At 36.7% G+C, this 22037-nt stretch overlaps 1 protein-coding gene across 3 annotated transcripts in view; it reads left to right on the plus strand.

The window, feature by feature from the left end:
- Positions 1–22037, plus strand: part of LOC139138391 (low-density lipoprotein receptor-related protein 12-like) — a 54034-nt gene that overhangs the window by 19334 nt on the left and 12663 nt on the right. For 2 of the 3 annotated variants that reach the window (XR_011553599.1, XM_070706755.1), the window contains exons 1-4: positions 9506–9700; positions 13013–13155; positions 13578–13809; positions 14301–14441. Coding sequence is in view for 2 of the 3 variants with exons in the window: in XM_070706755.1 (XP_070562856.1) it covers positions 9598–9700; positions 13013–13155; positions 13578–13809; positions 14301–14441 (619 nt within the window). In the remaining variant the exon portion in view is untranslated. Of the gene's footprint in view, positions 1–1797; positions 1941–2392; positions 2625–9505; positions 9701–13012; positions 13156–13577; positions 13810–14300; positions 14442–22037 lie in introns of those variants that run through there. The other variant, XM_070706756.1, reaches the window with a different exon arrangement.

The following is a 22037-nucleotide window of genomic DNA, read 5'->3' on the forward strand; positions in this document are numbered from 1 at the left end:
CGTTAAGCCCAATTACATGAGGCACGCATAACCAACTAACCCCAATGGAGCACTGAGGAGTAAAGTGCCTTGCTCAGGGGCACAAAACCGTGCTAGAGTCTTGAACTCATCGTCCTCCGACAATGAGTCCATTACTCTGGACCTACCGGGTCTCGAACTTACCACCCTCTGGCAGTGAGACCAAGTGCCTCCTCAAATTATCAGATCAAGATACGACGACAAAAAGAGCAATCTCTTGATATGTCACTCATGTATAATCTTGGCGTGTGTGAGTGCACAAATGGAATGTTTGCTATGGCGAAAAAGCCAACAAGCTTAATTTATCCATTATTATATCATACCAGTATATTGATGGCGCAAATACAGCGATCTGATTGGTCGGGACGCGAAAAGAACCGTGGTATATTGTCGATATACCACGGCTGGCATATGCACGAGCTCTCAGCTTAAGCAAAAATTCGTTTTCGACGTTCAAAGCAAGAATTTAAATATACTGTTATGATATAATAGCAATAAATCACACCCAGCGACCGTATCCCGGGAGATTTTGACCAGTTCACTTCCATATATGCACTTGCTATCGCTTGTGCATGTATGTCATGAACTTTTCAAAATGTCGTGGTATACCGTCGCTGGGTGTGCTTTATTGCTTAATTTAAACACGAAATGTCAGACATGGAAATTGACAAGAAAGGCAGAGAGAGAGAGAGAGAGAGAGAGAGAGAGAGAGAGAGAGAGAGAGAGAGAGAGAGAGAGTGTGTGTGTGTAGAAGGCTTATACTTCTCTTTGGTTTACAACATAATGGTTTGAAATAGATACACGGTAAACGTAGTTGGAAGGGTTACGTTAGGGGAGAACTATTTGATTTTTGGGGGTATGGAGGATTTTGAGTTAAAAAAATTGTCATCAGGTGAAATAGAAGAAAAACAATGATCCTGTAATGGCTTGAGAAAAAAAATTTTCATAATGGACAGAAGTGAAAAAAAAATTGTCACAATGCACCTGAAATGAGCAAAATTTGGAAACCTTATTCTCGCTCATGTATTCTTTGCCGGCGCGCAGCCATAGGCGGCGCAAATGTTTTTTTACCACAAGTAATTCCTATATTTTTTTCCAGCACTTATGTTATAAGCATGCACTACATAGGTCTACTTTACACCTAAGTGCACCAAATGTTCCCTTTTCTGACCCAGAAATCATATTTCAGGATTCTTGTTGCAATATCTCAATGGCATAGGCAATATCTAAAGGGGACTGTTTGACTTCTGTAAACCGTGGAAATTTAAAACACAAGACAGGAGTCAATAAACTAAGTGTTTAAACCAATATATTATTCTCTTAATATAAAAGTGTTAGGAAGATGTACAAGTTGACAATGAAAAATTGAGGAACAACAAATGTAATTAAATTCAATGTGTGAGCCTTGTTTCTCAGACCACAAAAAGATAACATCTTCCCTGAGAACTTAAAAGGAATTGACTGTTTTAAAGAAAAGCAGGTATAATACTGATCAGAGTTGATTTTGCCAGAAAAGTGTTCTATAATTTAAAGTTGTAAATATACTAGAATTTCCATTTTGTTTTAATTTGTTGCAATTTAAAATGAATATATACAGAATTAAAAAAAATTGCACTGCTACTCCATTTGGAAAAAAAAATTGATGCAGGTCTGACAGAAGAAAAAAAATTGCCGTAACTCTGACTGGGGAAAAAGTGCTCCTATACCCACTTCCTCCATACCCCCTAGAAATCAAATGGTTCTCCCTTATAAATGATTTTGTATTCTGTCTGCCTGTAGACTATATGACTGAACTTTGCGACCAGACACTGACACCAACCCATGATAGAATACTCTCCCATAGAGGCGAAATGTATAAAGGCTACTTTGACTGTGTGCTCGTTTTGAAAACAGAACACAAAAATCAGAGTATAGCTATTGATGTAAGTAACTACTGTTTATATAATATTAGTGCAAACCCATTACAATATTTGTGTCGAAGTTGAACCATTGTTTTGAAAGCCATAGCCGCTGTTTATGTTTGATCGTTTCTGGTCGTTCCTGAAACCCTGATGAAAGGCACTGTGACTAATCAATTAGATACCGCATTTGTCGAACGATGCTGTCTTAAAATTTGAGCGTCAAACACACAGTGTAACAATTATTGTTTTCTTGTAATTTAATGTTTTATCCGAGCCTGCCAGAAACAATTATTGGGTGAAATAATTACCCGTGATTTCTACCACTGACAATGCGGTCGTGATCACGATTCGCAAAATGCCTTATCATTATAACTTAATGACCTGTGCACAAGTAAAATAGTTATTTAAAACAGTTATTCAAGTAATTTTGCTCTCATGACGATGAAACTTTAACTTCCCATCCCTCCACTCAGTACGATTGGTACGATATGCAAAAAGTTGGCAAGGTCTGCGTGGATTATCTAGCGATATATGACGGCGACACCTTGGAACCTGCAGACCTGTTACACAAGATATGTGGACGGGACGACAACCCAATGACACCGACCGTATTTTCAACTGGAAGCACGCTGACACTGAGATTATTTACGACAAGCTGGGTTTCTGGAAGAGAATTTTCTCTGAAAGTTTCAGCTGTAGAGTATCGTAGGTATTACGTTGGTGTAATTCGGTGAAAGTTTGTATTCAGTCGGTTTCAATTTTGAAGCTGAGAGATAATGACAAAATCATGTCACCAGTTTGCTAACCATGGTTCTCATACTGAAGGCACTTTTCAATTTACATACTTATCCGGGTTTAAACGTGGAATCCCTTTTCTGATAAGCTAACTTTGTTTTCAAAATAGCATTTTGTATCAAAATATCAATATTAGCGTTGGAAAGCGTGTTAAACGAACCCTTACCTCAAATTGGTTTTGACCTGTTTTTGTCGAATCTGACCCAATAAGTTACCCACAACTAGAAACATACATTGGGTATATTAGTTATCTTATACAGTGTACTTTGAGAAATTCGCTATGTTTGATAAGTGAAACTTCGTCCTGCCGTTAAGTCCATATTAGTCGCTCAAATACTCAAGCCAATTCTTAGTGGTAGGCTATCTGATGAATTTATTCTACTGACAGTTTATCGTTTTTCAACATTTAGACAAAGATTGCGGCGAAGGAATGTATCACTGTGATAACGATCGATGCATTAATGAGTCCCTGGTCTGTGATGACAGAAACAACTGTGGAGATAACTCGGATGAATCATACTGTCAAACAGAAACAAAATCGAACAAAAGCGGTACGTACAGCAATTAATTGAAACAGGCATTTACCTGTCAAAATTTTACTCACACGTCCCTCTTATATCTACTAACCATTTTATCATCAATTTTAGCATAAAGTTTAAACGCAAAAAAGTATGATTTCTTAATGTCTGATTAAAAATGTGAGTGAAAGCGTGAAAATTGCGACTGATTGGCATCAAAATTAAACTTTGCATTTACTACTAATACGAAACAGTAACCTTTAGGCCGGGGAGATCACGCCAATATCTGAGATAGCCATCCCCTGTTGGTCAGTAGTATATAGATATCTTTGTCATTTCCATTTGAAAAGGGTCAATAATCTTGTATGCCGTACTAGATGTTACTAGTTACCCTGTTCTCCTGTTAGCTATTGTGTATACACCTAGCCACTTAGAGGTTTGAAAACTTTACTAATTTGCTTTCTTTCTTAATCAGGTATTATTTTTCAAACAATTCAAAATGTGAAATGAGAAAGCTTCTGAAACTTTGTCTTTTAAACGAAGGAGTTCCCTAACTAGTCTAGGACTTCCTCTACACATTTGCAAAGGCTTCAGTTCCTGCAAGAATGACTGAAGGTATTATCGAACATATTTAGCACTGTGCGTCGATTTTTATGTTCAAATCACTACCACGTTTACATGTTATCTTCCCAGGTCGTATTGTGCTCTACGCAGTGTTAGCCGTTGGGGGCGTTGTCATCCTTACTGTCCTTCTTTTCGGAGCCGTAAAGCGGGGAGGGGTACTCTCGACCTGTTCAGGCCAGGGTGTGCAGAGCAGGAGCAAAGGAACTACCAATGTATGGTTTAGTAAACTGAGGCGTTCGGAATTTACTTGACAAATTTGGGGAATTTTCACCTTTATTCTGTTAGATAGTACCCTGGTTAAATATACATGTAAGCAGTATGAAGTGAATGATTGCAGATCAAATGCTAGACTGCAAGATCCGTCGCTCGAAGGCGGTCTCTACGCCCCCTCCCCTCTAAGAGGAGGGGAGCGAAGGGATCATCCTTGAGCTATGGATCTTTCAGTCTAATCAAATGCCTATCAATCAAGGTCACGATGAGGTAAGAATACTTTAGTGGACCTTGCAACATATAGCAAGGGTTTGGAAATGACTTCAAAAAGTTACAGGTAAACCAAAATGTATCCTTTGCTGTGACAAGCAGATATAAATCGACTAAGTTTCAAACAGGTTCCAGAAGCTCTCGACACGCGTTCTTATGTATTTGCTGTAGTTTTGATATTGGCTAGCTGTCCATACAAATTTTTCGATACACTTTTATGTTTTCAATAGTGACTGTGGTAGCTATGACAATTTCATTTGATGTTCAAATGCAGTATTCAACGCTTTGAAAAGATGTTTATAATCACCAGCTGTCATATTTATTAAAGACTTGAATAGTTAATCACATTATCTGACATACGACAGAGTGACGCAGTATTCCAGGCCATCCAAGTCCATTATCTCACAGAGAAAATGATTATTAAAGATGACGGGTTTACTTTTTAAGTCGCTAGGTTGTTTCTGTCATCCGAGTCAGACAAGATATTTTACCGTACACGAGCTTGAATTCATCGTTTTTACGTACAAATGAGATGTGAGCATTTGTCGAATAAATTTTTATCTGGCAAGTAAGTTTTCTGTCTTTATTTAAGTGTGATTTCCAACAATTATACCAAGAAATATATTACAGGTAGCTTAAAGCAGAATGTGCCTCGGGGACAGGATTCTCAAATTTTTATTCTTTTCTAATCATTTCTAATCTACCACTTGTTGAATCACTTTACAGCTCTTGGAGTAAGAAAAAAAACACGCCTTACGATAGTTTTCCGAAAATCGAAATTTTCATTTTTCCCCTTTGAGGAGTTAACACAAGAATGGCGGCCACTTGGAATTTCAAAAATCAGTAAATGTTATATTTGGTAATTTTCTCTCTAGCACCCAACTTTACACGGCGACCACTTGTTTGTCTTGGTTTGGTAAGAGAATGGTTAAAAGTTTTATTGAGGAAAGTTTGAACAAGTTTAAGTCATTCCATTTCGAGGCGCATACAAATTTAAATAATAGGGCACAAATTTTAAGTTGTTTGGCTTGGAATTACATTTATGTTACCAGCCAATTAACACTTCACAAAACAGAATATATTGATGTTGAGGTCTGTGTTTTTCGCATTGTATTATCAGGTCAAAACAATTCAACTTGAAACTCACCAAACTAAAGTGATGTACATGGCTTTCATAGAAATCAACAAATATGAATGTTGCATAACATTTTCCGTCGTACACCATCACAACACGAGTAACGTTTGCCCTCTTACCATTACATAGTACCTTGAAATTAGTTTTGAAGTAGTTCAGCATTGTTCTCCGACCACGCCCATGAAAAACGTCAAGTTTAATGTTCTGTTTTTTTTGACAAAAATGACATTTTTTACATTTGAACTCTGAGTCCTTTACATAAACAACAATACAGAGGAGACAACCATACACAAATCATGGTACGTTGGTTATAGGTAAAAACTTGCAATATCTTTAGGATATACAGAAAGTCCTAGTCTGAGATAGGAAAGCAGTCCAAACCAGTTCAAATCGATTTGAATACTTATCTATGTTGGCGGAGCACTATTGATAATATGTTTAATTACTTGTTTTCATAATCGTGCGAAAACATCCATACAGTATTTTTAAAGAGTTTATTTTCCAAATTTTAGCAAAAAATTGTGATGAATGGGGCTGACGCAATAAACTGATATGTATTTCCATAGAGAAATTGCCATTTGCTGAAATATTATAACTTATGAGAAGTATATCATTGGGCAATTGCAGAACTTTTAGTGTCGTGATGTGTATGCTGGGACCACAAGATTTCTTTGCCAGAAGTGTGTTTTCATGATATATGGGCTTGCTTCACAAATGCTGAGATGATAAGTGCATGTCGTCGGGCAGGTCTAGCAGAGGGAGTTTTATTGAAAATATCCACATTCACGTGTTCACACACGTGGGCTAATGTCGCAGCAATGTCTGTCGGTGTGTCTGTGTGTCTGTCTGCCTGTCTGTGGGCGCGATATCTCAAAAACGGCTATTCAGATTGGAGTCAAATCTGTTACATGGATTCAGTTTGGAAATGGCAAGAACTGATTAGTTTTTTGTGATTGTGGCTTGCTTATTTTTAGGGATATCTATCTGAATTGACTTGACCAAAGTTGACGAAACCTGCCATGTACATTGAAGATACTTTGATACGACATTATTGAAAGTTACTGAGCATTCTTACTTCAGCAAATTCCTAATTTGCATATTTAACGAACTTTCTTATTAAAAAAAATATTTTGATTGACTTTACCTAAGTTCACGAAACTTGCTATGTACAGTAAAGATACTATGATACGATTTTATTGAAAGTTATTAAACATTTTTTCTTCCGGAAATTTTCTAATTTGCATATGTAATGAACTTTCCTAATCAAGAATATATATCTTAAATGACTTGACCAAAGTTGACGAAACTTGCTATGTACATTGAAGATACTTCGATACAACATTATTAAAAGTCATCAAGCATTTTTGTTTCTGGTATATTGATGTATAATAAAATTGAAGCCTTTGCGTAACAGAGAAACGAACAAGCAACAACAACAACGGCACGGGAATAGAAGAAACGGTTCAGTAATTTCACTGAATGTGGAAAGCTGCGAATACTTACATAGGGTTTCTCTGGAAGTGAAAGATGGTAATCGAGTGGTACACAACATCAGATAAATTGCGTAGGGGTTATCTACATACGCCAATTGTGAACGTGAAAAAGCTGTATTTTTGTCAAAATGATGTTGGTAGCTTTTTGTTCACTATTGTAAATTTGGTTTTGACTTTGCGAGATTATTTGAATTCAACTTAAATGAACTAAGGTCAATCAATACTGGCATTTGCGCACGCATCCCAGTTATATCACGTGTTAACTTCAAATAGAAATGTCAGAATTACACTCAGGCTTGTCCTACTCCCACAATCTTGTCGAAAATCTTGTTGAGGCAGCCTGTATATTTTTATGTCCAACGTTGTTGTTACGTATTGAAAATGTTTGTGTCCTGTTTATTTTATACGATAAAATTGCATAATGATGTATAGAGTTGGCAATGCTAATATTTTCATTTCAACATACTTTGGGGAGAAAATTATGCAAATATACTGTTTCTAGGAAAAATAATAAAAAATTATCAAAATTACCGCTATTGTCCATTTTAATTACATTAGTTCTTATAAAAAGGAACTCACTAGAAGCAAAAACCTTAGTCAAGTTGAATTTAAGTCAAGCTCTAGTTCTCTATTACTTTTCATTTACTTTTCCGCGTAGAATTAATGTTAGATAGATTCAAGTCGGGGTTATAAACAGAAAAAAACATGAAATGGCTGCTTTAATGAGAAGTTTATGTGATGTGTTGTCAAGCAAGAGAGAATCATGTATTCGATGAAGCTAACGTCACAAATTCCCTCCACTAATATTTTTATTTCGATCATATTTGGTCAAATTGTTGTTCATGGTCAACTCAATGTGACCTGGCCAATCACCGCGAAGTTTAAGCAGAGCGCCCTCTTATGGTTCGATGCAACCAAAGTATTAGGCATCGCAAATGTCTCGTTTGATTCAATCAAGCGATCTGATTGGCTTATTGCCGCAAACAATTATTTCACGCAAAATATGACGTTCTTTTTCCAAAAGAGTTCTTAGGGAGTGTTCCGAATTTACCAGAGGAGGGGTGATTTTCGGGGAGAGGCATCACTTCACGCAAAATATGACGGTCTTTTAGGCTCATGAAAAACCGCTATCGTTGGTATAGGGGAGGCAGCTCCGGACTGTCCAGACATCAAAACTACATTTTTGTTAATGGCAATACCATGTGAAGCGTTAGTTTTGTGTTGAATGTTTTGGTTTGTGTGTCTGGCGATGTTATGGGAGATACTATGGCTTGATTCTCCTTGGACCAGTGGTGTAAGCATTCGTAAATTTGTGATCCATTTGATGAGCGTTTCAAGATTCTAAATATGTGGTTATTGTATGTTGGTTTCTAGTGAGTCTTTCGTTTTTTTCTTGCTTCTGTTTGTGTGTCTATATACATTCTGATTATGTTTTTTGTTGAGTTCAATTTGATTTTGACCAATGCATCCTATGGATTTTTGTTTCTACCACATACCATCGTTTGCTGTTTGTGGAAACCGGATGGAGAGAACTGTGCTGTTCTCGATAAGACTCCAGTTTAATGGCTTTCTTGATGTCTGTCGTCCTTATAAATGGGCTGAATCGGACTGTGTGAATTATTTGGGTTTTTTATTGTTGTTGTGTATGAAATAAAGTTTTTTTGCTAATTATGTTTAAACTAATAAGTCTTGTTATTTCTGATTTTCGTATCCTTAATCCTGTAGCTTTTGTTTATGAAATCCTGACCAACGATATATAAGGCAAGAATTATTGTAACTATATTTTTTTAGATTACTCACCGATTGAAAAATTACCATTTTTTTTACATCCAAGAATGGCAAGCTAATTTGAGTGTTTTTTCTAAGCTTGATACCTATTGTGAATTTAAGAGAACATTCAATAGAGAGAATTATTTTTCAGTTTTAGATAAGAAATTTTGTCATGCTCTGTGCCGTTTTCGTGTTTCTGCTCATTCTCTACGAGTTGAGACAGATAGATATTTACATAACCCTCGTGCTTATAGAATCTGTCTTTTTTGTGATACACACCAGGTTGACGATGAATTTCAATTTTGCTTGATATGTCCATTTTATACAGATTTTAGAACTAAGTATTTATCAAGATGTTTCTATACTCCAGTTAAATTTGTAAAATTATTGCAATCTGAAAATGTGTCTATTATACGTAATCTATCTAAATTTGTATTTACGCCTCAAAGAAACGTTCTAGTGCAATTCCAAATGTAACAAGTTCTGTATAATTGAAATGAATTTTTGTAGAGCACAGTCTACATTTGTATTTACAGTGTCTTCAGAGATGTAACTATATTTTGTGATAATGTATACTTACGGGCCGGTGGCCTATAGTATATGAAATAAATATATATATGTTTATAAAAATTACCATTCGCATTCAAAGTGTCATATTGAAACAGTTTGGTTGGTTACATGTCTCGGATAGACACGCGTACCGTGACATGATGACATGGGTGATAAACTCCTTCTCTATATAAATCATCTGTCAAAACCTGTCAAATTCTCATTCTGGGTGACAAGAATCTTCTTAGTTGTACTGGTATTTCTTGGGAACGCGGTTCCTGTTTTAGAGCGATTCATACTTGACCGTCGTTGCCATGGTTATCGTTACATCTTGTCCAAACCAATTTGTGTCTACCGCGTTCACTTCAATCATCGTGTTCTTGTTGTTATCCACCGTCGAATCCGGTGATTCTATTTGTAAGTACAAATTGTTTATTTAACCCAACAATGTTACAGTGTTGTGCCCATGTGTACACAGTGCTCACAATTGATTTGGTGTCTTACTGTATTTCCCATTTGACCTGTCTGACCCCGACTCAAACGCTTAATGGCCCTCAGTAGGACTTTACCCCTAATATTGAAACATTACAATTTACATATATTAAGATTTATCAACGACAAGTGAAACAGGGCGAAGTAAAATAGATAAGGGATATAAAATAATCGATGTACTCACTGCCATGAATCACCATAATATCTTGATAAATGTTACCTAGTATATGAAATTGGGCTTTTTAACATCCAAAATTCGCGATGGTCACCATCTTCATTCACACGATATGACATGGTGACGTAGGTTGGATCACAATAAGTTTAAGTAAGGCAGGCTGATGGATTCACAAACTCCTCTGGAGGGAGACTTCTTAGACTTGAACAATTGAGGGTATATAGGGCATGAAAATACTGTGATACTGAAATGAGGGGGTTTGAAAACTGCCGCTTATACATATTGGAACTGTCATAACGAACCAATGCCCCCCGGGGGGGGGTAACTCCCATAAATGGCTATACGGGGAGGGTCCGCGCGAAAGGGGTCGTTTTTTGCACTGCTTGGTATCAGAAAGGGTATACTTTTCACGAGGTGTTGGTATGAGAAAGGGTCCGGTTTTAAACACAAACTGACATTTGTTAAAAAATCATGCTGTCAACACTGGAAACCCATGTATCTACATCATCATCACAGATCTACCATCAAAATTTCCGATCTGTCGGTTTGACTGTTGGTACATGTACCCCTGGTACGCAAGGCGAGTGAGTCGTATCTGTATACATATGGTATTGTATGGTATCAGATCTGTTGGCGGGGTAGCGTGAGTTGCTATGCGGGTCAAAGGTCAACCCCACGCTACCCCGCCAAGAGATAGCTGCGTTTCGACAACTAGGTATCAGAAAGGGTAGGTTTTTTTGCTCAAAACTGGTATCACAACAGTTTGGGTTTCCATGTTCGTGCGGAGCCCCCCCGTACTATCATACATGGAGTTACCCCCCCCCCCCCGGGACCAATGCCTAACAAAAGTCCTAAACAATGTAAAGTTTAACAAAAACGCTTACAGTTGTATGTTGAAAACAGTTCTTTTAGTATTGCGAACATAGTGAGCTAGGTTACAGTACAGAACGCACAGAATAATTTTGGAAATTTGTGCTTATCGTCTGCACTCAGTAATTCGCAAAATTCTCAGAGAGAGTCATAAACCCAAGGACGTGCACAGTTACAGGACTGATCAGTACCTGTTGGGTCGCACAGCCCAAGTGGGACTCCGTTCTAAGAGTTATTATCGTCATTTTTAGAGAACCCTGCTTTCAAATACCATGATAGATAAGGTGTTTACATGCGTATAACATGTCAAGTTTTACTTTCAGTAAATGACTTGAAGTCAGTGAGTTTCAACTTTTCTCTAATGATCAGTTTGGTTTTTGGGTGACATTCTACAGTGGAAACAATTGTAACGTGAACCCATCGGTGGACCGCTGAATATATACTTTATATTAGAGGGATTTCAATTTGCAAAATAATTATGAGTTGGAAGGAGCAGGGGTACTTGGAATGTTTTTGACATTGTTTTAATGGTACTTGAAAAAAATCAGAAAAAAAAGGTTCTCGATTCTCCCGCCCCTTCCTAGGGTGTTTGGGAACTCAACCTAAATAAACAATTACGTCTAACGTCACAAATTTATTTGCAATGTTGGCTAGGTCATCGCTATTTTCAGCGTTTATCATTACCGACAAACTTAATATATTCAAACTTTGGCAGTTGCGCTTCAAATTATGACATCTCGAAAACACTTTCTCTCGTAGTTGTCGACAGCTCACAGAAATGGAAGTAAACTAAAACTACACTGTTCGTAAACAAAGTTTACAGAGTACATTATTGTTTTTATTTATATCATTTTTTTCAGCCCATCATCCAACGGGCGTTAAGCCCCATTACAGATTGAGACACGCATAACCCACTAACTCAAATGAAGCACTGAGGAGTAAAGTGCCTTGCTCCAGGGCACAATACCGTGCTAGAGTCTTGAGCTCACCCTCCTCCGACAGTGAGTTCGTTACTCTGGACCTACCCAGTCTTGAACCGGGTCTCGAACTCATATCCGCTGATACTAGTGAGACCGTTATCTTATAACCACTGGTCCACGGTGCCTCCTCAAATTATCATATCAAGATACGACGACAAAACGAGCAATCTCTTGATGTGTCACTCATGTATAATCTTGGCGATAACAATGAGTTATACATTGCCAAAACAAATAAGCCAGCTTCGAAATTTATTTTTTCGAATGATAAAGAATGGCGATTAGAGTTCAGTTGGCGTCACCATATCTATTTTCGCCTGTGTGATTGCACAAATGGAATGTTTGTTATGGCGAAAAAGCCAACAAGCTTAATTTATCCATTATTATATCATACCAGTATATTGACGGCGCAAATACAGCGATCTGATCGGTCGAGACGCGAAAAGAAGCGTGGTATATTGACAATATACCGCGGCTGGCATATGCACGAGCTCTCAGCTTAAACAAAAATCCGTTTTCAATGTTCCACGCCAGAATTTCAATATACTATTATGATATAATGGCAATAAATCACACCCAGCGACGGTATAACCACGAGATTTTGACCAGTTCACTTCATGTATGCACTCGCTATCGCTCGATCGTGCATGTATGTCATGAACTTTTCGAAATCTCGTGGTATACCATCGCTTGGTGTGCTTTATTGCTTAATTTAAACACGAAATGTCAGACATGGAAATTGACAAGAAAGGCAGAGAGAGAGAGAGACAGAGACACAGAGAGAGAGAGAGAGAGAGAGAGAGAGAGAGAGAGAGAGAGAGAGAGAGAGAGAGAGAGAGTGCAACGCTTATACATCTCATTGGTTTACAACATAATACACTGAGGTTGTAACGGAATTGACTGTTTTAAAGAAAAGCAGGTATAGTACTGATCAGAGTTGCTTTTGCCAAAAAAGTGTTCTATAATTCAAGTTGTAAATATACTAGAATTTCCATTTTGTTTTCATTTGTTGCAATTTAAAATGAATATATATATAATTAAAAAAAAATTGCACTGCTATTCCATTTGAAAAAAAATGATGCACGTCTGACAGTAGAAAAAAAATTGCCGTCACTCTGACTGGGAAAAAATGCTCCCATACCAACTTCCTCCATACCCCCCAGAAATCAAATGGTTCTCCCCTTATAAATGATTTTGTATTCCGTCTGCCTGTAGACTATATGACTGAACTTTGCGACCAGACACTGACACCAACCAATGATAGAATACTCTCCCATAGAGGCGAAATGTATGAAGGCTACTTTGACTGTGTGCTCCTTTTGAAAACAGAACACAAAAATCAGAGAATAGCTATTGATGTAAGTATTGTTTATATAATATTAGTGCAAACCCCGCTGTTTTCCTGTATGCATATTAAAATGATCCTGAGTAAAGTTTGATCGTTTCTGGTCGTTCCTGAAACACTGATGAAAGGAACTGTGACTGATCAATTAGAGAGTGCATTTATCCGACGAACGATGCTTTCTTAAAATTTGAGCGTCAATCGCACAGTGTACAATTTTTGTTTTCTTGTAATTTATGTTTTATCCGAGCCTACCAGACACAATTATTGACTGAATTCTACCACTGACAATGCGGTTTCCTCGTGATCACGACTCGCAAATGCTTCATCATTATAACTGAATGACCTGTCCACAAGTAAAATAGTTATTTAAAACAGTTATTCAAGTAATTTTGCAATTATTACGATCAAACTTGAACTTCTCATTCTTCCACTCAGTATAATTGGTACCATATGAAAAAAGACGGCAAAGTCTGCACTGATTATCTAGCGATATATGACGGCGACAGTTTGGACCCCGCAGACCTGTTGGACCGGATATGTGGATGGGACGACAACCCAATGACACCGACCGTATTTTCAACGGGAAGCACGCTGACACTAAGATTTTTTACGAAAGGCTGGATTTCTAGAAAAGAATTTTCTCTGAAAGTCTCAGCTGTAGAGTATCGTAGGTATTACATTGGTGTAATTTGGTGAAAATTTGTATTCAGTCGGTTTCAATTTTGAAGCCAGGAGATAATGACAAAATCATGACACCAGTTTGCTGTTTGTACTCAGGATAGTTCTCATACTAAAGGCATTTTTCGATTTATTTATCCGGGTTCAAACGTGGAACCCCTTTTCTGATAAGCTAACTTTGTTTTCAAAATAACGGTTTGTATCAAAATATCAATATTAGCGTTGGAAAGCGTGTTAAAATGAGCCCTTACCTCAAATTGGTTTTGACCCGTTTTTGTCGATTCTGACCCAGTAAGTTACCAACGACTAGAAACATACATCGGGTACATTATACAGTGTACTTTGAGAAAGTCGCTATGTTTGATAAGTGAAACTTCATCCTGTCGTTAAGTCAGTCGCCCCAATGCTCCAGCTAACTCTGAGTGGTAGGCTATCTTATGAATTTATTCTGTTGTCGGTTTATTGTTTTACAACATCTAGACAAAGATTGCGGCGAAGGAATGTATCACTGTGATAACCATCGATGCATTGACCAGTCCCTGGTCTGTGATGACAGAAATAACTGTGGAGATAACTCGGATGAATCATACTGTCAAATAGAAACAAAATCGAACAAAAGCGGTACGTACAACAATTAAATGATTCAGATATCTGCTTGTGAAAATTTTACCCACAAGTCCCTCTGATTTCTACTAACTTTTCTATTTTTATATTTAGCATGAAACTTAAACGCAAAAAGTATGATTTCTTGATGTCCGATAAAATTATATTAAATAATATGGGAGTGAATGCGACTAAATGGCATCAAAATTAAACTTTGCATTTACTACTTATACGACACAGTAACCTTTAGGAGAGATCACGCCTATCTGAGATAGTCATGCCCTGTTGGTCAGTAGTATATACATATCTTTGTTATTTCCATTTGAAAAGGGTCAGTAATCTTGTATGCTATACTAGATGTTACTAGTTACCCTGTTCTCCTGTTAATTATTGTGTATACATTTATTTATTCTTATTTACACTTTATTTAAAAAGGGTAGTCTGATTTACAAACTGATTGTAATTTAAACCAGAGCCCTCAGAAATATACATCACCAGTAGAAAATCATCTGTGCTAAGCTAAATTAGGGACAGATGGAAAAAGCTAATAATCTAAGGAAGAACCTTGCTACTTAATTCTTTCTAAGAATTTATTTAAAGCTAGTGACTTATACTTAGCAATCGAACATATTTAGCACTGTGCGTCGATTTTTATTGTCAAATCACTACCACGTATACATGTTATCTTCCCAGATCGTGTTGTGCTCTACGTATTGTTAGCCGTTGGGGGCGTTGTCATCCTTACGGTCCTCCTTTTCGGAGCTGTAAACCCGGGAAGGAAACTCCCGACATTTCCAGACAGGGATGAGCATGCGAGATCGAAAACATCTTACTCATCTACCCATGTATATTATAAATTTTGACTCATTGTCAGGGATTTAATTGACAAATTTGGGGAATTTTCACCTTTATTCTATTGCGTGTGAAGTTTTTTCTAAAGCACGGAACATTTGCTTTGTTATCGATGTGTGTTTCGGATGAAAAATAGACCAATGTTTAGGGATTTTTTCGTGAAAAAGTGATCCATTCTGGCAGCACATACCCGTACACCTTTTCTATGGGAGTACCCTCTCCCCGGCACACCTTGTGAATCGGTATCGTCGCTATGGCTGCTGCTCTTCCCGGAAGAACATACCTTGTATCTCCATTACGTAAGGATAACACTGAGCCATGGACACAGAGAATTTGTGACGTCATGCAAAAGACTCGGCCAGCATTATGAAAAGTAAAACCAACTCTAAATGCTTGAAGTTTTATTGACTAAGAATACAGATATCATAATGAATTTACAGCGATCGATTAGAAAATTTCTATTGAATACTCATTTTATGCTAGATAGTGCCCTGATTAAACATATGTAAGCGGCATGAACTGAATGATTGCAGATCAAATATCAAATGGGATCACGATGATGTAAGAGTACTTTAGGGGACCTTGCAACATATCGCTAGGGTTGGAAATGACTTTAAAAAGTTATGGATAAATCTAAATGTATCTTTCACTTCACAAACCGGTTTAAGTCAACTGAGTTTTAGGCACGTTTAAGAAACTCTCGACACGCACACTAATGTATTTACAGTAGTTTTAATACTATTTAATTGCCATCATGTTGGCTAGGTGTCCATACCAATATTCCGATACAGTTTCATTTTTTTCAATAGTGACTGTGGTAGACCATAACAATTTCATTTGATGTTCACATGCAGTATTCAAATTAAGTCTTGAACAAGATGTTTTATAATCAGCAAACTGTCATGTCTATTAAAGACTTGGATTGTTAGTCACATTATCTGACATACTACAGACGCAGTATTCCAGGCAATCCAGGACATTATCACATATAGAAATTGTTGTAAAAGATTAGATATTTTCCCAGGTTTACTTTTTAAGTCGCTAGGTTGGTTCTGTCATCAGACAAGATATTTTAATGTAAGCGAGCTTGAATTCATCGTTTTTAAGCGGAAAAGAGATGTTAAAAAGTTTTGCGTCATTTGTCGAATAATTTTTTTAAGGCAAGTCAGTTTACTGTCTTTATTTAAGTGTGATGATTTGCAATAAACATACGAAGAGATATATAATACCGGTAGCTTAAGGTAGAATGTGCCTCGGGGACAGAATTCTCAAATTTTTATTCTTTTCTAATCTATCACTTGTGGGAATCATTTTACAGTTCTTGGAGAAAGAAAAAACATCACTGTCTTACACGTTACGTTTAGTTTCCTGAAAATCGAAAATTGTATATTTCCCGTTTGAGTTAACACGAGGACGGCAGCCATTTTGAATTTCAAAAATCAGTAAATGTTACAGAAGGTAATTTGTCCCTCTAGTATCAAACTTTACACTGTGAACACTTGTTTTTCTTGTTTTTGTAAGAGAATGATTGAAAGCTTCATTGGGGAAAGTTGGAACAAAAGTTCAAAGAACAAAATATTTCATTTCGCGGCCCATGCTAAGTTAAATAAATCATGCTGTAGGTTACAAATTTCAAAGTATTTGGTTTGGTATTACATTTATAATACCAGCCAATTAACACTTCACAAAACAGAATTAAGTGATGTTAAGGTCTATATTTTCTCGCATTGTATTATCAGGTCAAAACGATTCGACTTTAAACTCAAAAAACTAAAGCGATAAACTTGACTTTCATGGAAATGAACGTATGCGAATTTTCTACATTTTTCCATTATACACCATTACTACACGGGTAACGATTCAAAAAGAATTGCCCTCGTGTCATCACATGGTACCTTAAAACTAATTTATTTTGAAGAGGTTAGCGTTGTTCGCCGACCACGCCCATGACAAAAATGAAGTTTAATGATCTGTTTCTTTGACAAAAATTTCCTTAAACTAAAATACAGACGAAACAACCATACACAAATCATGGTACATTGGTTACAGATAAAACTTGCAACATCTGTGACATGGCCAATTACCGCGGTGTTTAAGCAGAGCGCCCTCCTACGACCCAATGCAACCAGTGTATAAGGCATTGGAAATGCCTCTTTGATTCAATCCAGCCATCTGATGCTAATTACCGCAAATAATTATTTCACCTCAAATATGACAATTTTCCCAAAGAATCCTTAGGAAGTGTTCAGAATTTACCATAGGAGGGGTTGTTTTCGGGCAGGGGCATTAGTTCAAAAAACACAACGGTCATTTGATGAATGATAAACCGTATAATTGGTATAGGGGAGGCAGCTGCAGACAAACTACATTTATCTATCTTACTGGGAATACTCTTGTATATCGTTCGTTTTTTGTTGAATGCTTTGGTTTGTATGTATCTTGCAAAATTATGTGAGATACCATGGCTTGACTCTTCTTGGACCTGTGGTGTAAAAATTTGTAAATATGTGATCCATTTAATGAGCTTTTCGATGTAGTCACTGTTCGTTGTTTTCTAGCGAGTCTTCCGTATTTAGCTCACGTGTTCACACACGTGAGCTAATGTCGCAGCGATACCTGCCTGTGTATCTGTCTGTCTGTCTGCCTTTGGGCCCGATATCTCAAGAACGGCTTATCGGATCAGAATAAAATCTGGTATATACATACATTTTGTTTGACAATGGCAGGAACTGATTAGTTTTTGGTGGATGTGGCTTGTATATTCTTGCTCATTTGCATAATTAATGATTTGAGAGTAAACAGACATAGAATGAGAACGGCTGCACAGGATTTGATGAGATTTGTTAAAAATGATGATCACACAAGCACTTATCCACCATGAAAGACATAAAGGTGTGACATAAAAGTTAATTGTCAATTTGCATATTTGATGAACTTTCGTAATTAGGGGGATATATCTGAATTGACTCAATCGAAATTGACGAAACATGGCATGTATATTGAAGATGCTATGATTTAATATTACTGAAAGTCATTTAGCATTTTACTTTAGCCACTTCCCAATTTGCATATAACTGAACTTTTCTAATTAGGGTTATATATCTTGATTGATTTGACCAAAGTTGACGAAACTTGCTATGTACATTGAAGATATCATGGTACAGCATTATTAAAGTCATTAAGCATTTTTACTTCAGGCAATTTCTAATTTTCATATTTAATGAACTTTCCTAATTAGGGATATATACCTGGATTAACTTGATCAAAGTTGGCGAAAAATGCTATGTACATTGATGATACTATGTTAAAACAATATTGAAGGCCATTTAGCATTTTTACTTCAGCAAACGTCTAATTTGCATATTTAATGAACTTTTCTATATATCTTGATTGACTTGACCAAAGTTGATGAAACTTGCTATGTACATGGAAGATAGTATGATTCAACATCATTGAAAACATTAAGTCATTAAGCATTTTTACTTCAGCTGATCACTTATTTGCTTATTGAACGAACTTTCAAAACTAAGAATATCTATCTGGATTGGCATGATCAAAGTTGACGAAACTCACTATGCATATTTGACATACACTAATACACAGGATTATGACTGATATAGCATTCATGAAAGTTGTTTTAGCACTTTTAGATAAACTTGTAACTAATTTGCGTATTTAACGAACATTCCTAATTTTAGGGATATATCTGGATTGACATAGCCGAAGTTGACAAAACTTGCAATTTACATAGTTAACTAACTGTTCAAATTAAAAATATAATGCTAGAAGGACCCTAAATGAGTTTATGAAACTTGCTATTTATATTGATGAGATAATTCTGTTGTATAAATGAAAGATATTTTGCATTTTCATGTCAGCTAATTTATAATTTTTATATCTAATGACCTTTCATAGTTTGGCATATATAGCTTGAAGGACTTGACCAAAGGCAAGTACACTTGCTATATAAAGCGGTAATACAATGACAGCAGTAAAAAATATTTAGTATTTAGTATTTCAGCTAATTACATATTTATATACATAATGACCTTGGAATTAATCTGTGGTGAATATTGTTCATCATGTTGATCGTAATATTTTTAATGAAGTTGCAAATATGTGGCAAAGGTTTAAATTCACAGACAACTTAATTTATGCTAAACACGTGAACATTTTCAGGTCATATCTGGTTTCTTATGTCTGGTTTTTTTTCTATTCCGATCATGTTTTTTAGTTCAATTTGATTTTGACCAATGTATCCTATGGATTCTTGTTTCTCCTACATGTTGTCTTTACCTTTTGTGGAAACTTGGTGGCTCTGTACTGTTTTCGATAACATACCAGTGTAATGTATTTCTTGATGTCTGTCGTCTTTATAAATGGGCTAAATCGGACTGTGTAAAAGTTTTTTTTCTTTGACACTAGTACTGTTGTTGTGTTCGGACTGGGTTTTTTTTGGTTTTTTTTGCTCGGCATGTTTAACTGCTCTAACGAGTCATGTGATTTCTGATTTTCGTATCCTTAATCTTATAGCTTTTTTGTGAAATCCTGACCTGCGATATATTAAGCAAAATTATTGTAAGTATTTTTTCGGATCACCTGCCGATTGAAAAATTACCATTCGTATTCAGAGTATCATGTTTGAACAGTTTGCTAGGTCACATATACCGTGACATGATGACGTCAATAAACTCTTTACTTTTCCCTGTTTGAATAATCTTTCAAAACCGGTCAAAACCGCTTTCTGGTTGACAAGCCTCTGTTTGGTTGTCCTGCTGCTTGACAAGTAACAGAAACCTGGCTGAAATAGAATAAGGACTGTTATTCCATCGGAACGCGGTTCCTGTTTCAGAGCGATTCAAACTTGACCGTCGTTTGCCATGGTTATCGTTACTTCTTGTCCAAACCAGCGGGTGTCTACCGCGTTCACTTTAATCACCCTGTTGTTGCTATTGTTGTCTAATGTCGAATCCGATGGTTCTATTTGTAAGTACAAAATGTTTACCCCAACCATGTTACAATGTTGTGCCCTTGTGTATACACAGTGCTCCTTCCCTAAGATCACTTCAAGATTATACAATTGATTTGGTGTCTTACTGTATTTTCTATTTTGACCTGTCTGACCGCGACTCAAACGCTTAATGGCCTTCGGTAGGACTTTACCCCTGATATTTAAACATTACAATTTACAAATTAAAATTTATCAACTATCAAGTGAAACAGCAGAATTGATCTAAGTCATATAAAATAATCGATGCGCAGTCTGCAGGGACAAAATCGCCATATTTTGATAAATTTTACCTAGATTCGCTTTATGTAAGAGGGGTTTGTGTTCGTCCACGTTTTTTGTAACATCCAAAATTCGCGACGGTCGCCATCTTTATTTACACGACATGACAGGATGACGTATGTGGAATCACAGTAAGTAGAGGCTGCATTCACAAACTCCTCTAGCTGGGGGACTTCAGTTGGGGGCTTGAACAATTGAGGGTATATGGGGGCATGAAAATAATGTGATACTGAAACGAGGGGACTTGAAAACTGCCGCTTATTGGAACTGTCATAATGAACCAATGTCGAACGAAAGTCACGCACAATTTAACAAAAACGGTTGTAGTTGTACGTTGAAAACAGTGCTTTTTCACACCCATAAAAGTTGCGTTATTTGTGTCAAGAGAACGTTGCTTTTTAAAAGGTAGCGCGAACATAGTGATCTAGGTTACAGTACAGAATGTTCAGAATATTTGGAAATATCGGCTTATCGTCTGCACTCAGTAATTTGCAGAATTCTCAGACAGAGTCATAAACAAGAGGATGTGCACAGTTACAAACTGATCAGTAATTTTTAGTTCTGACAGCCTAAGTTGGACTCCGTTCTGAGAATTATTATTGCCAGATAACAGATTCTTTAGAGAACCCTGCTTCCAAATGCTATGCTAGATAAGGTGTCTATATGCGTTTAATATGTTAAGTCTTATTTTCAGTAAATGACGGGAAGTCAGTGAGTTTCATTTTTTTCTCTAATGATCAGTTTGGCTATCAGATGAATTCTGCCCAGTGGAAACAATTGTAACGTGAGCCCACCTGTGGACCGCTGAAGCTATAATTTATATTAGAGGGACTTCAATTTTGATAAAAACAATTATGAGTTGGAAGGGGCAGGGGTACTTGAATGTTTTTGACTTTGTAATAAAGGTACTTAAAAATCAGAAAAAAATTCTCTATTCTCTGGCCCTTTCTGAGGTATTTGTAAACGCAACCCAAATAAAACAATCACTTTACGTCACGAATATCGTTACCGACAAACTTAAAATACTCTAACTGTGGCAGAGCGGTTCAAATCATGACATCCCGAAAGCAATTTCTCTCGTAGTTGTCGACAACTCACAGAAATGGAGGTAACAAAAACTACACTGTTCGTAAACAAAGTTTACAGAGTACATTATCAGATCAAGTCAAAACGAGCAATCTCTTGATGTGTCACTCATATATAATCTTTGTGCTAACAATAAGGTGACGCCATCCATATTGGAATGTCTATTTTCGTCTGTGTACGTGCACAAATGGAATGTGTGCTTGTACTTTTGAATATGGCGAAAAGAGCCAACAAGCTTAATTTATCGATATTTAAACATGTAATGTCAGGCATAGCGATTGGCAAGAAAAGCTGAGAGAGGGGGGATATAATGTCATAGAGACCATAATATAAAAACCACAGTTCCTCCACATGTAAAAAACATAAATCGTCCTACAGTACATCCG

Source organism: Ptychodera flava, chromosome 8 (assembly GCF_041260155.1).
Source record: "Ptychodera flava strain L36383 chromosome 8, AS_Pfla_20210202, whole genome shotgun sequence".
NCBI classification, from domain to species: domain Eukaryota; kingdom Metazoa; phylum Hemichordata; class Enteropneusta; family Ptychoderidae; genus Ptychodera; species Ptychodera flava.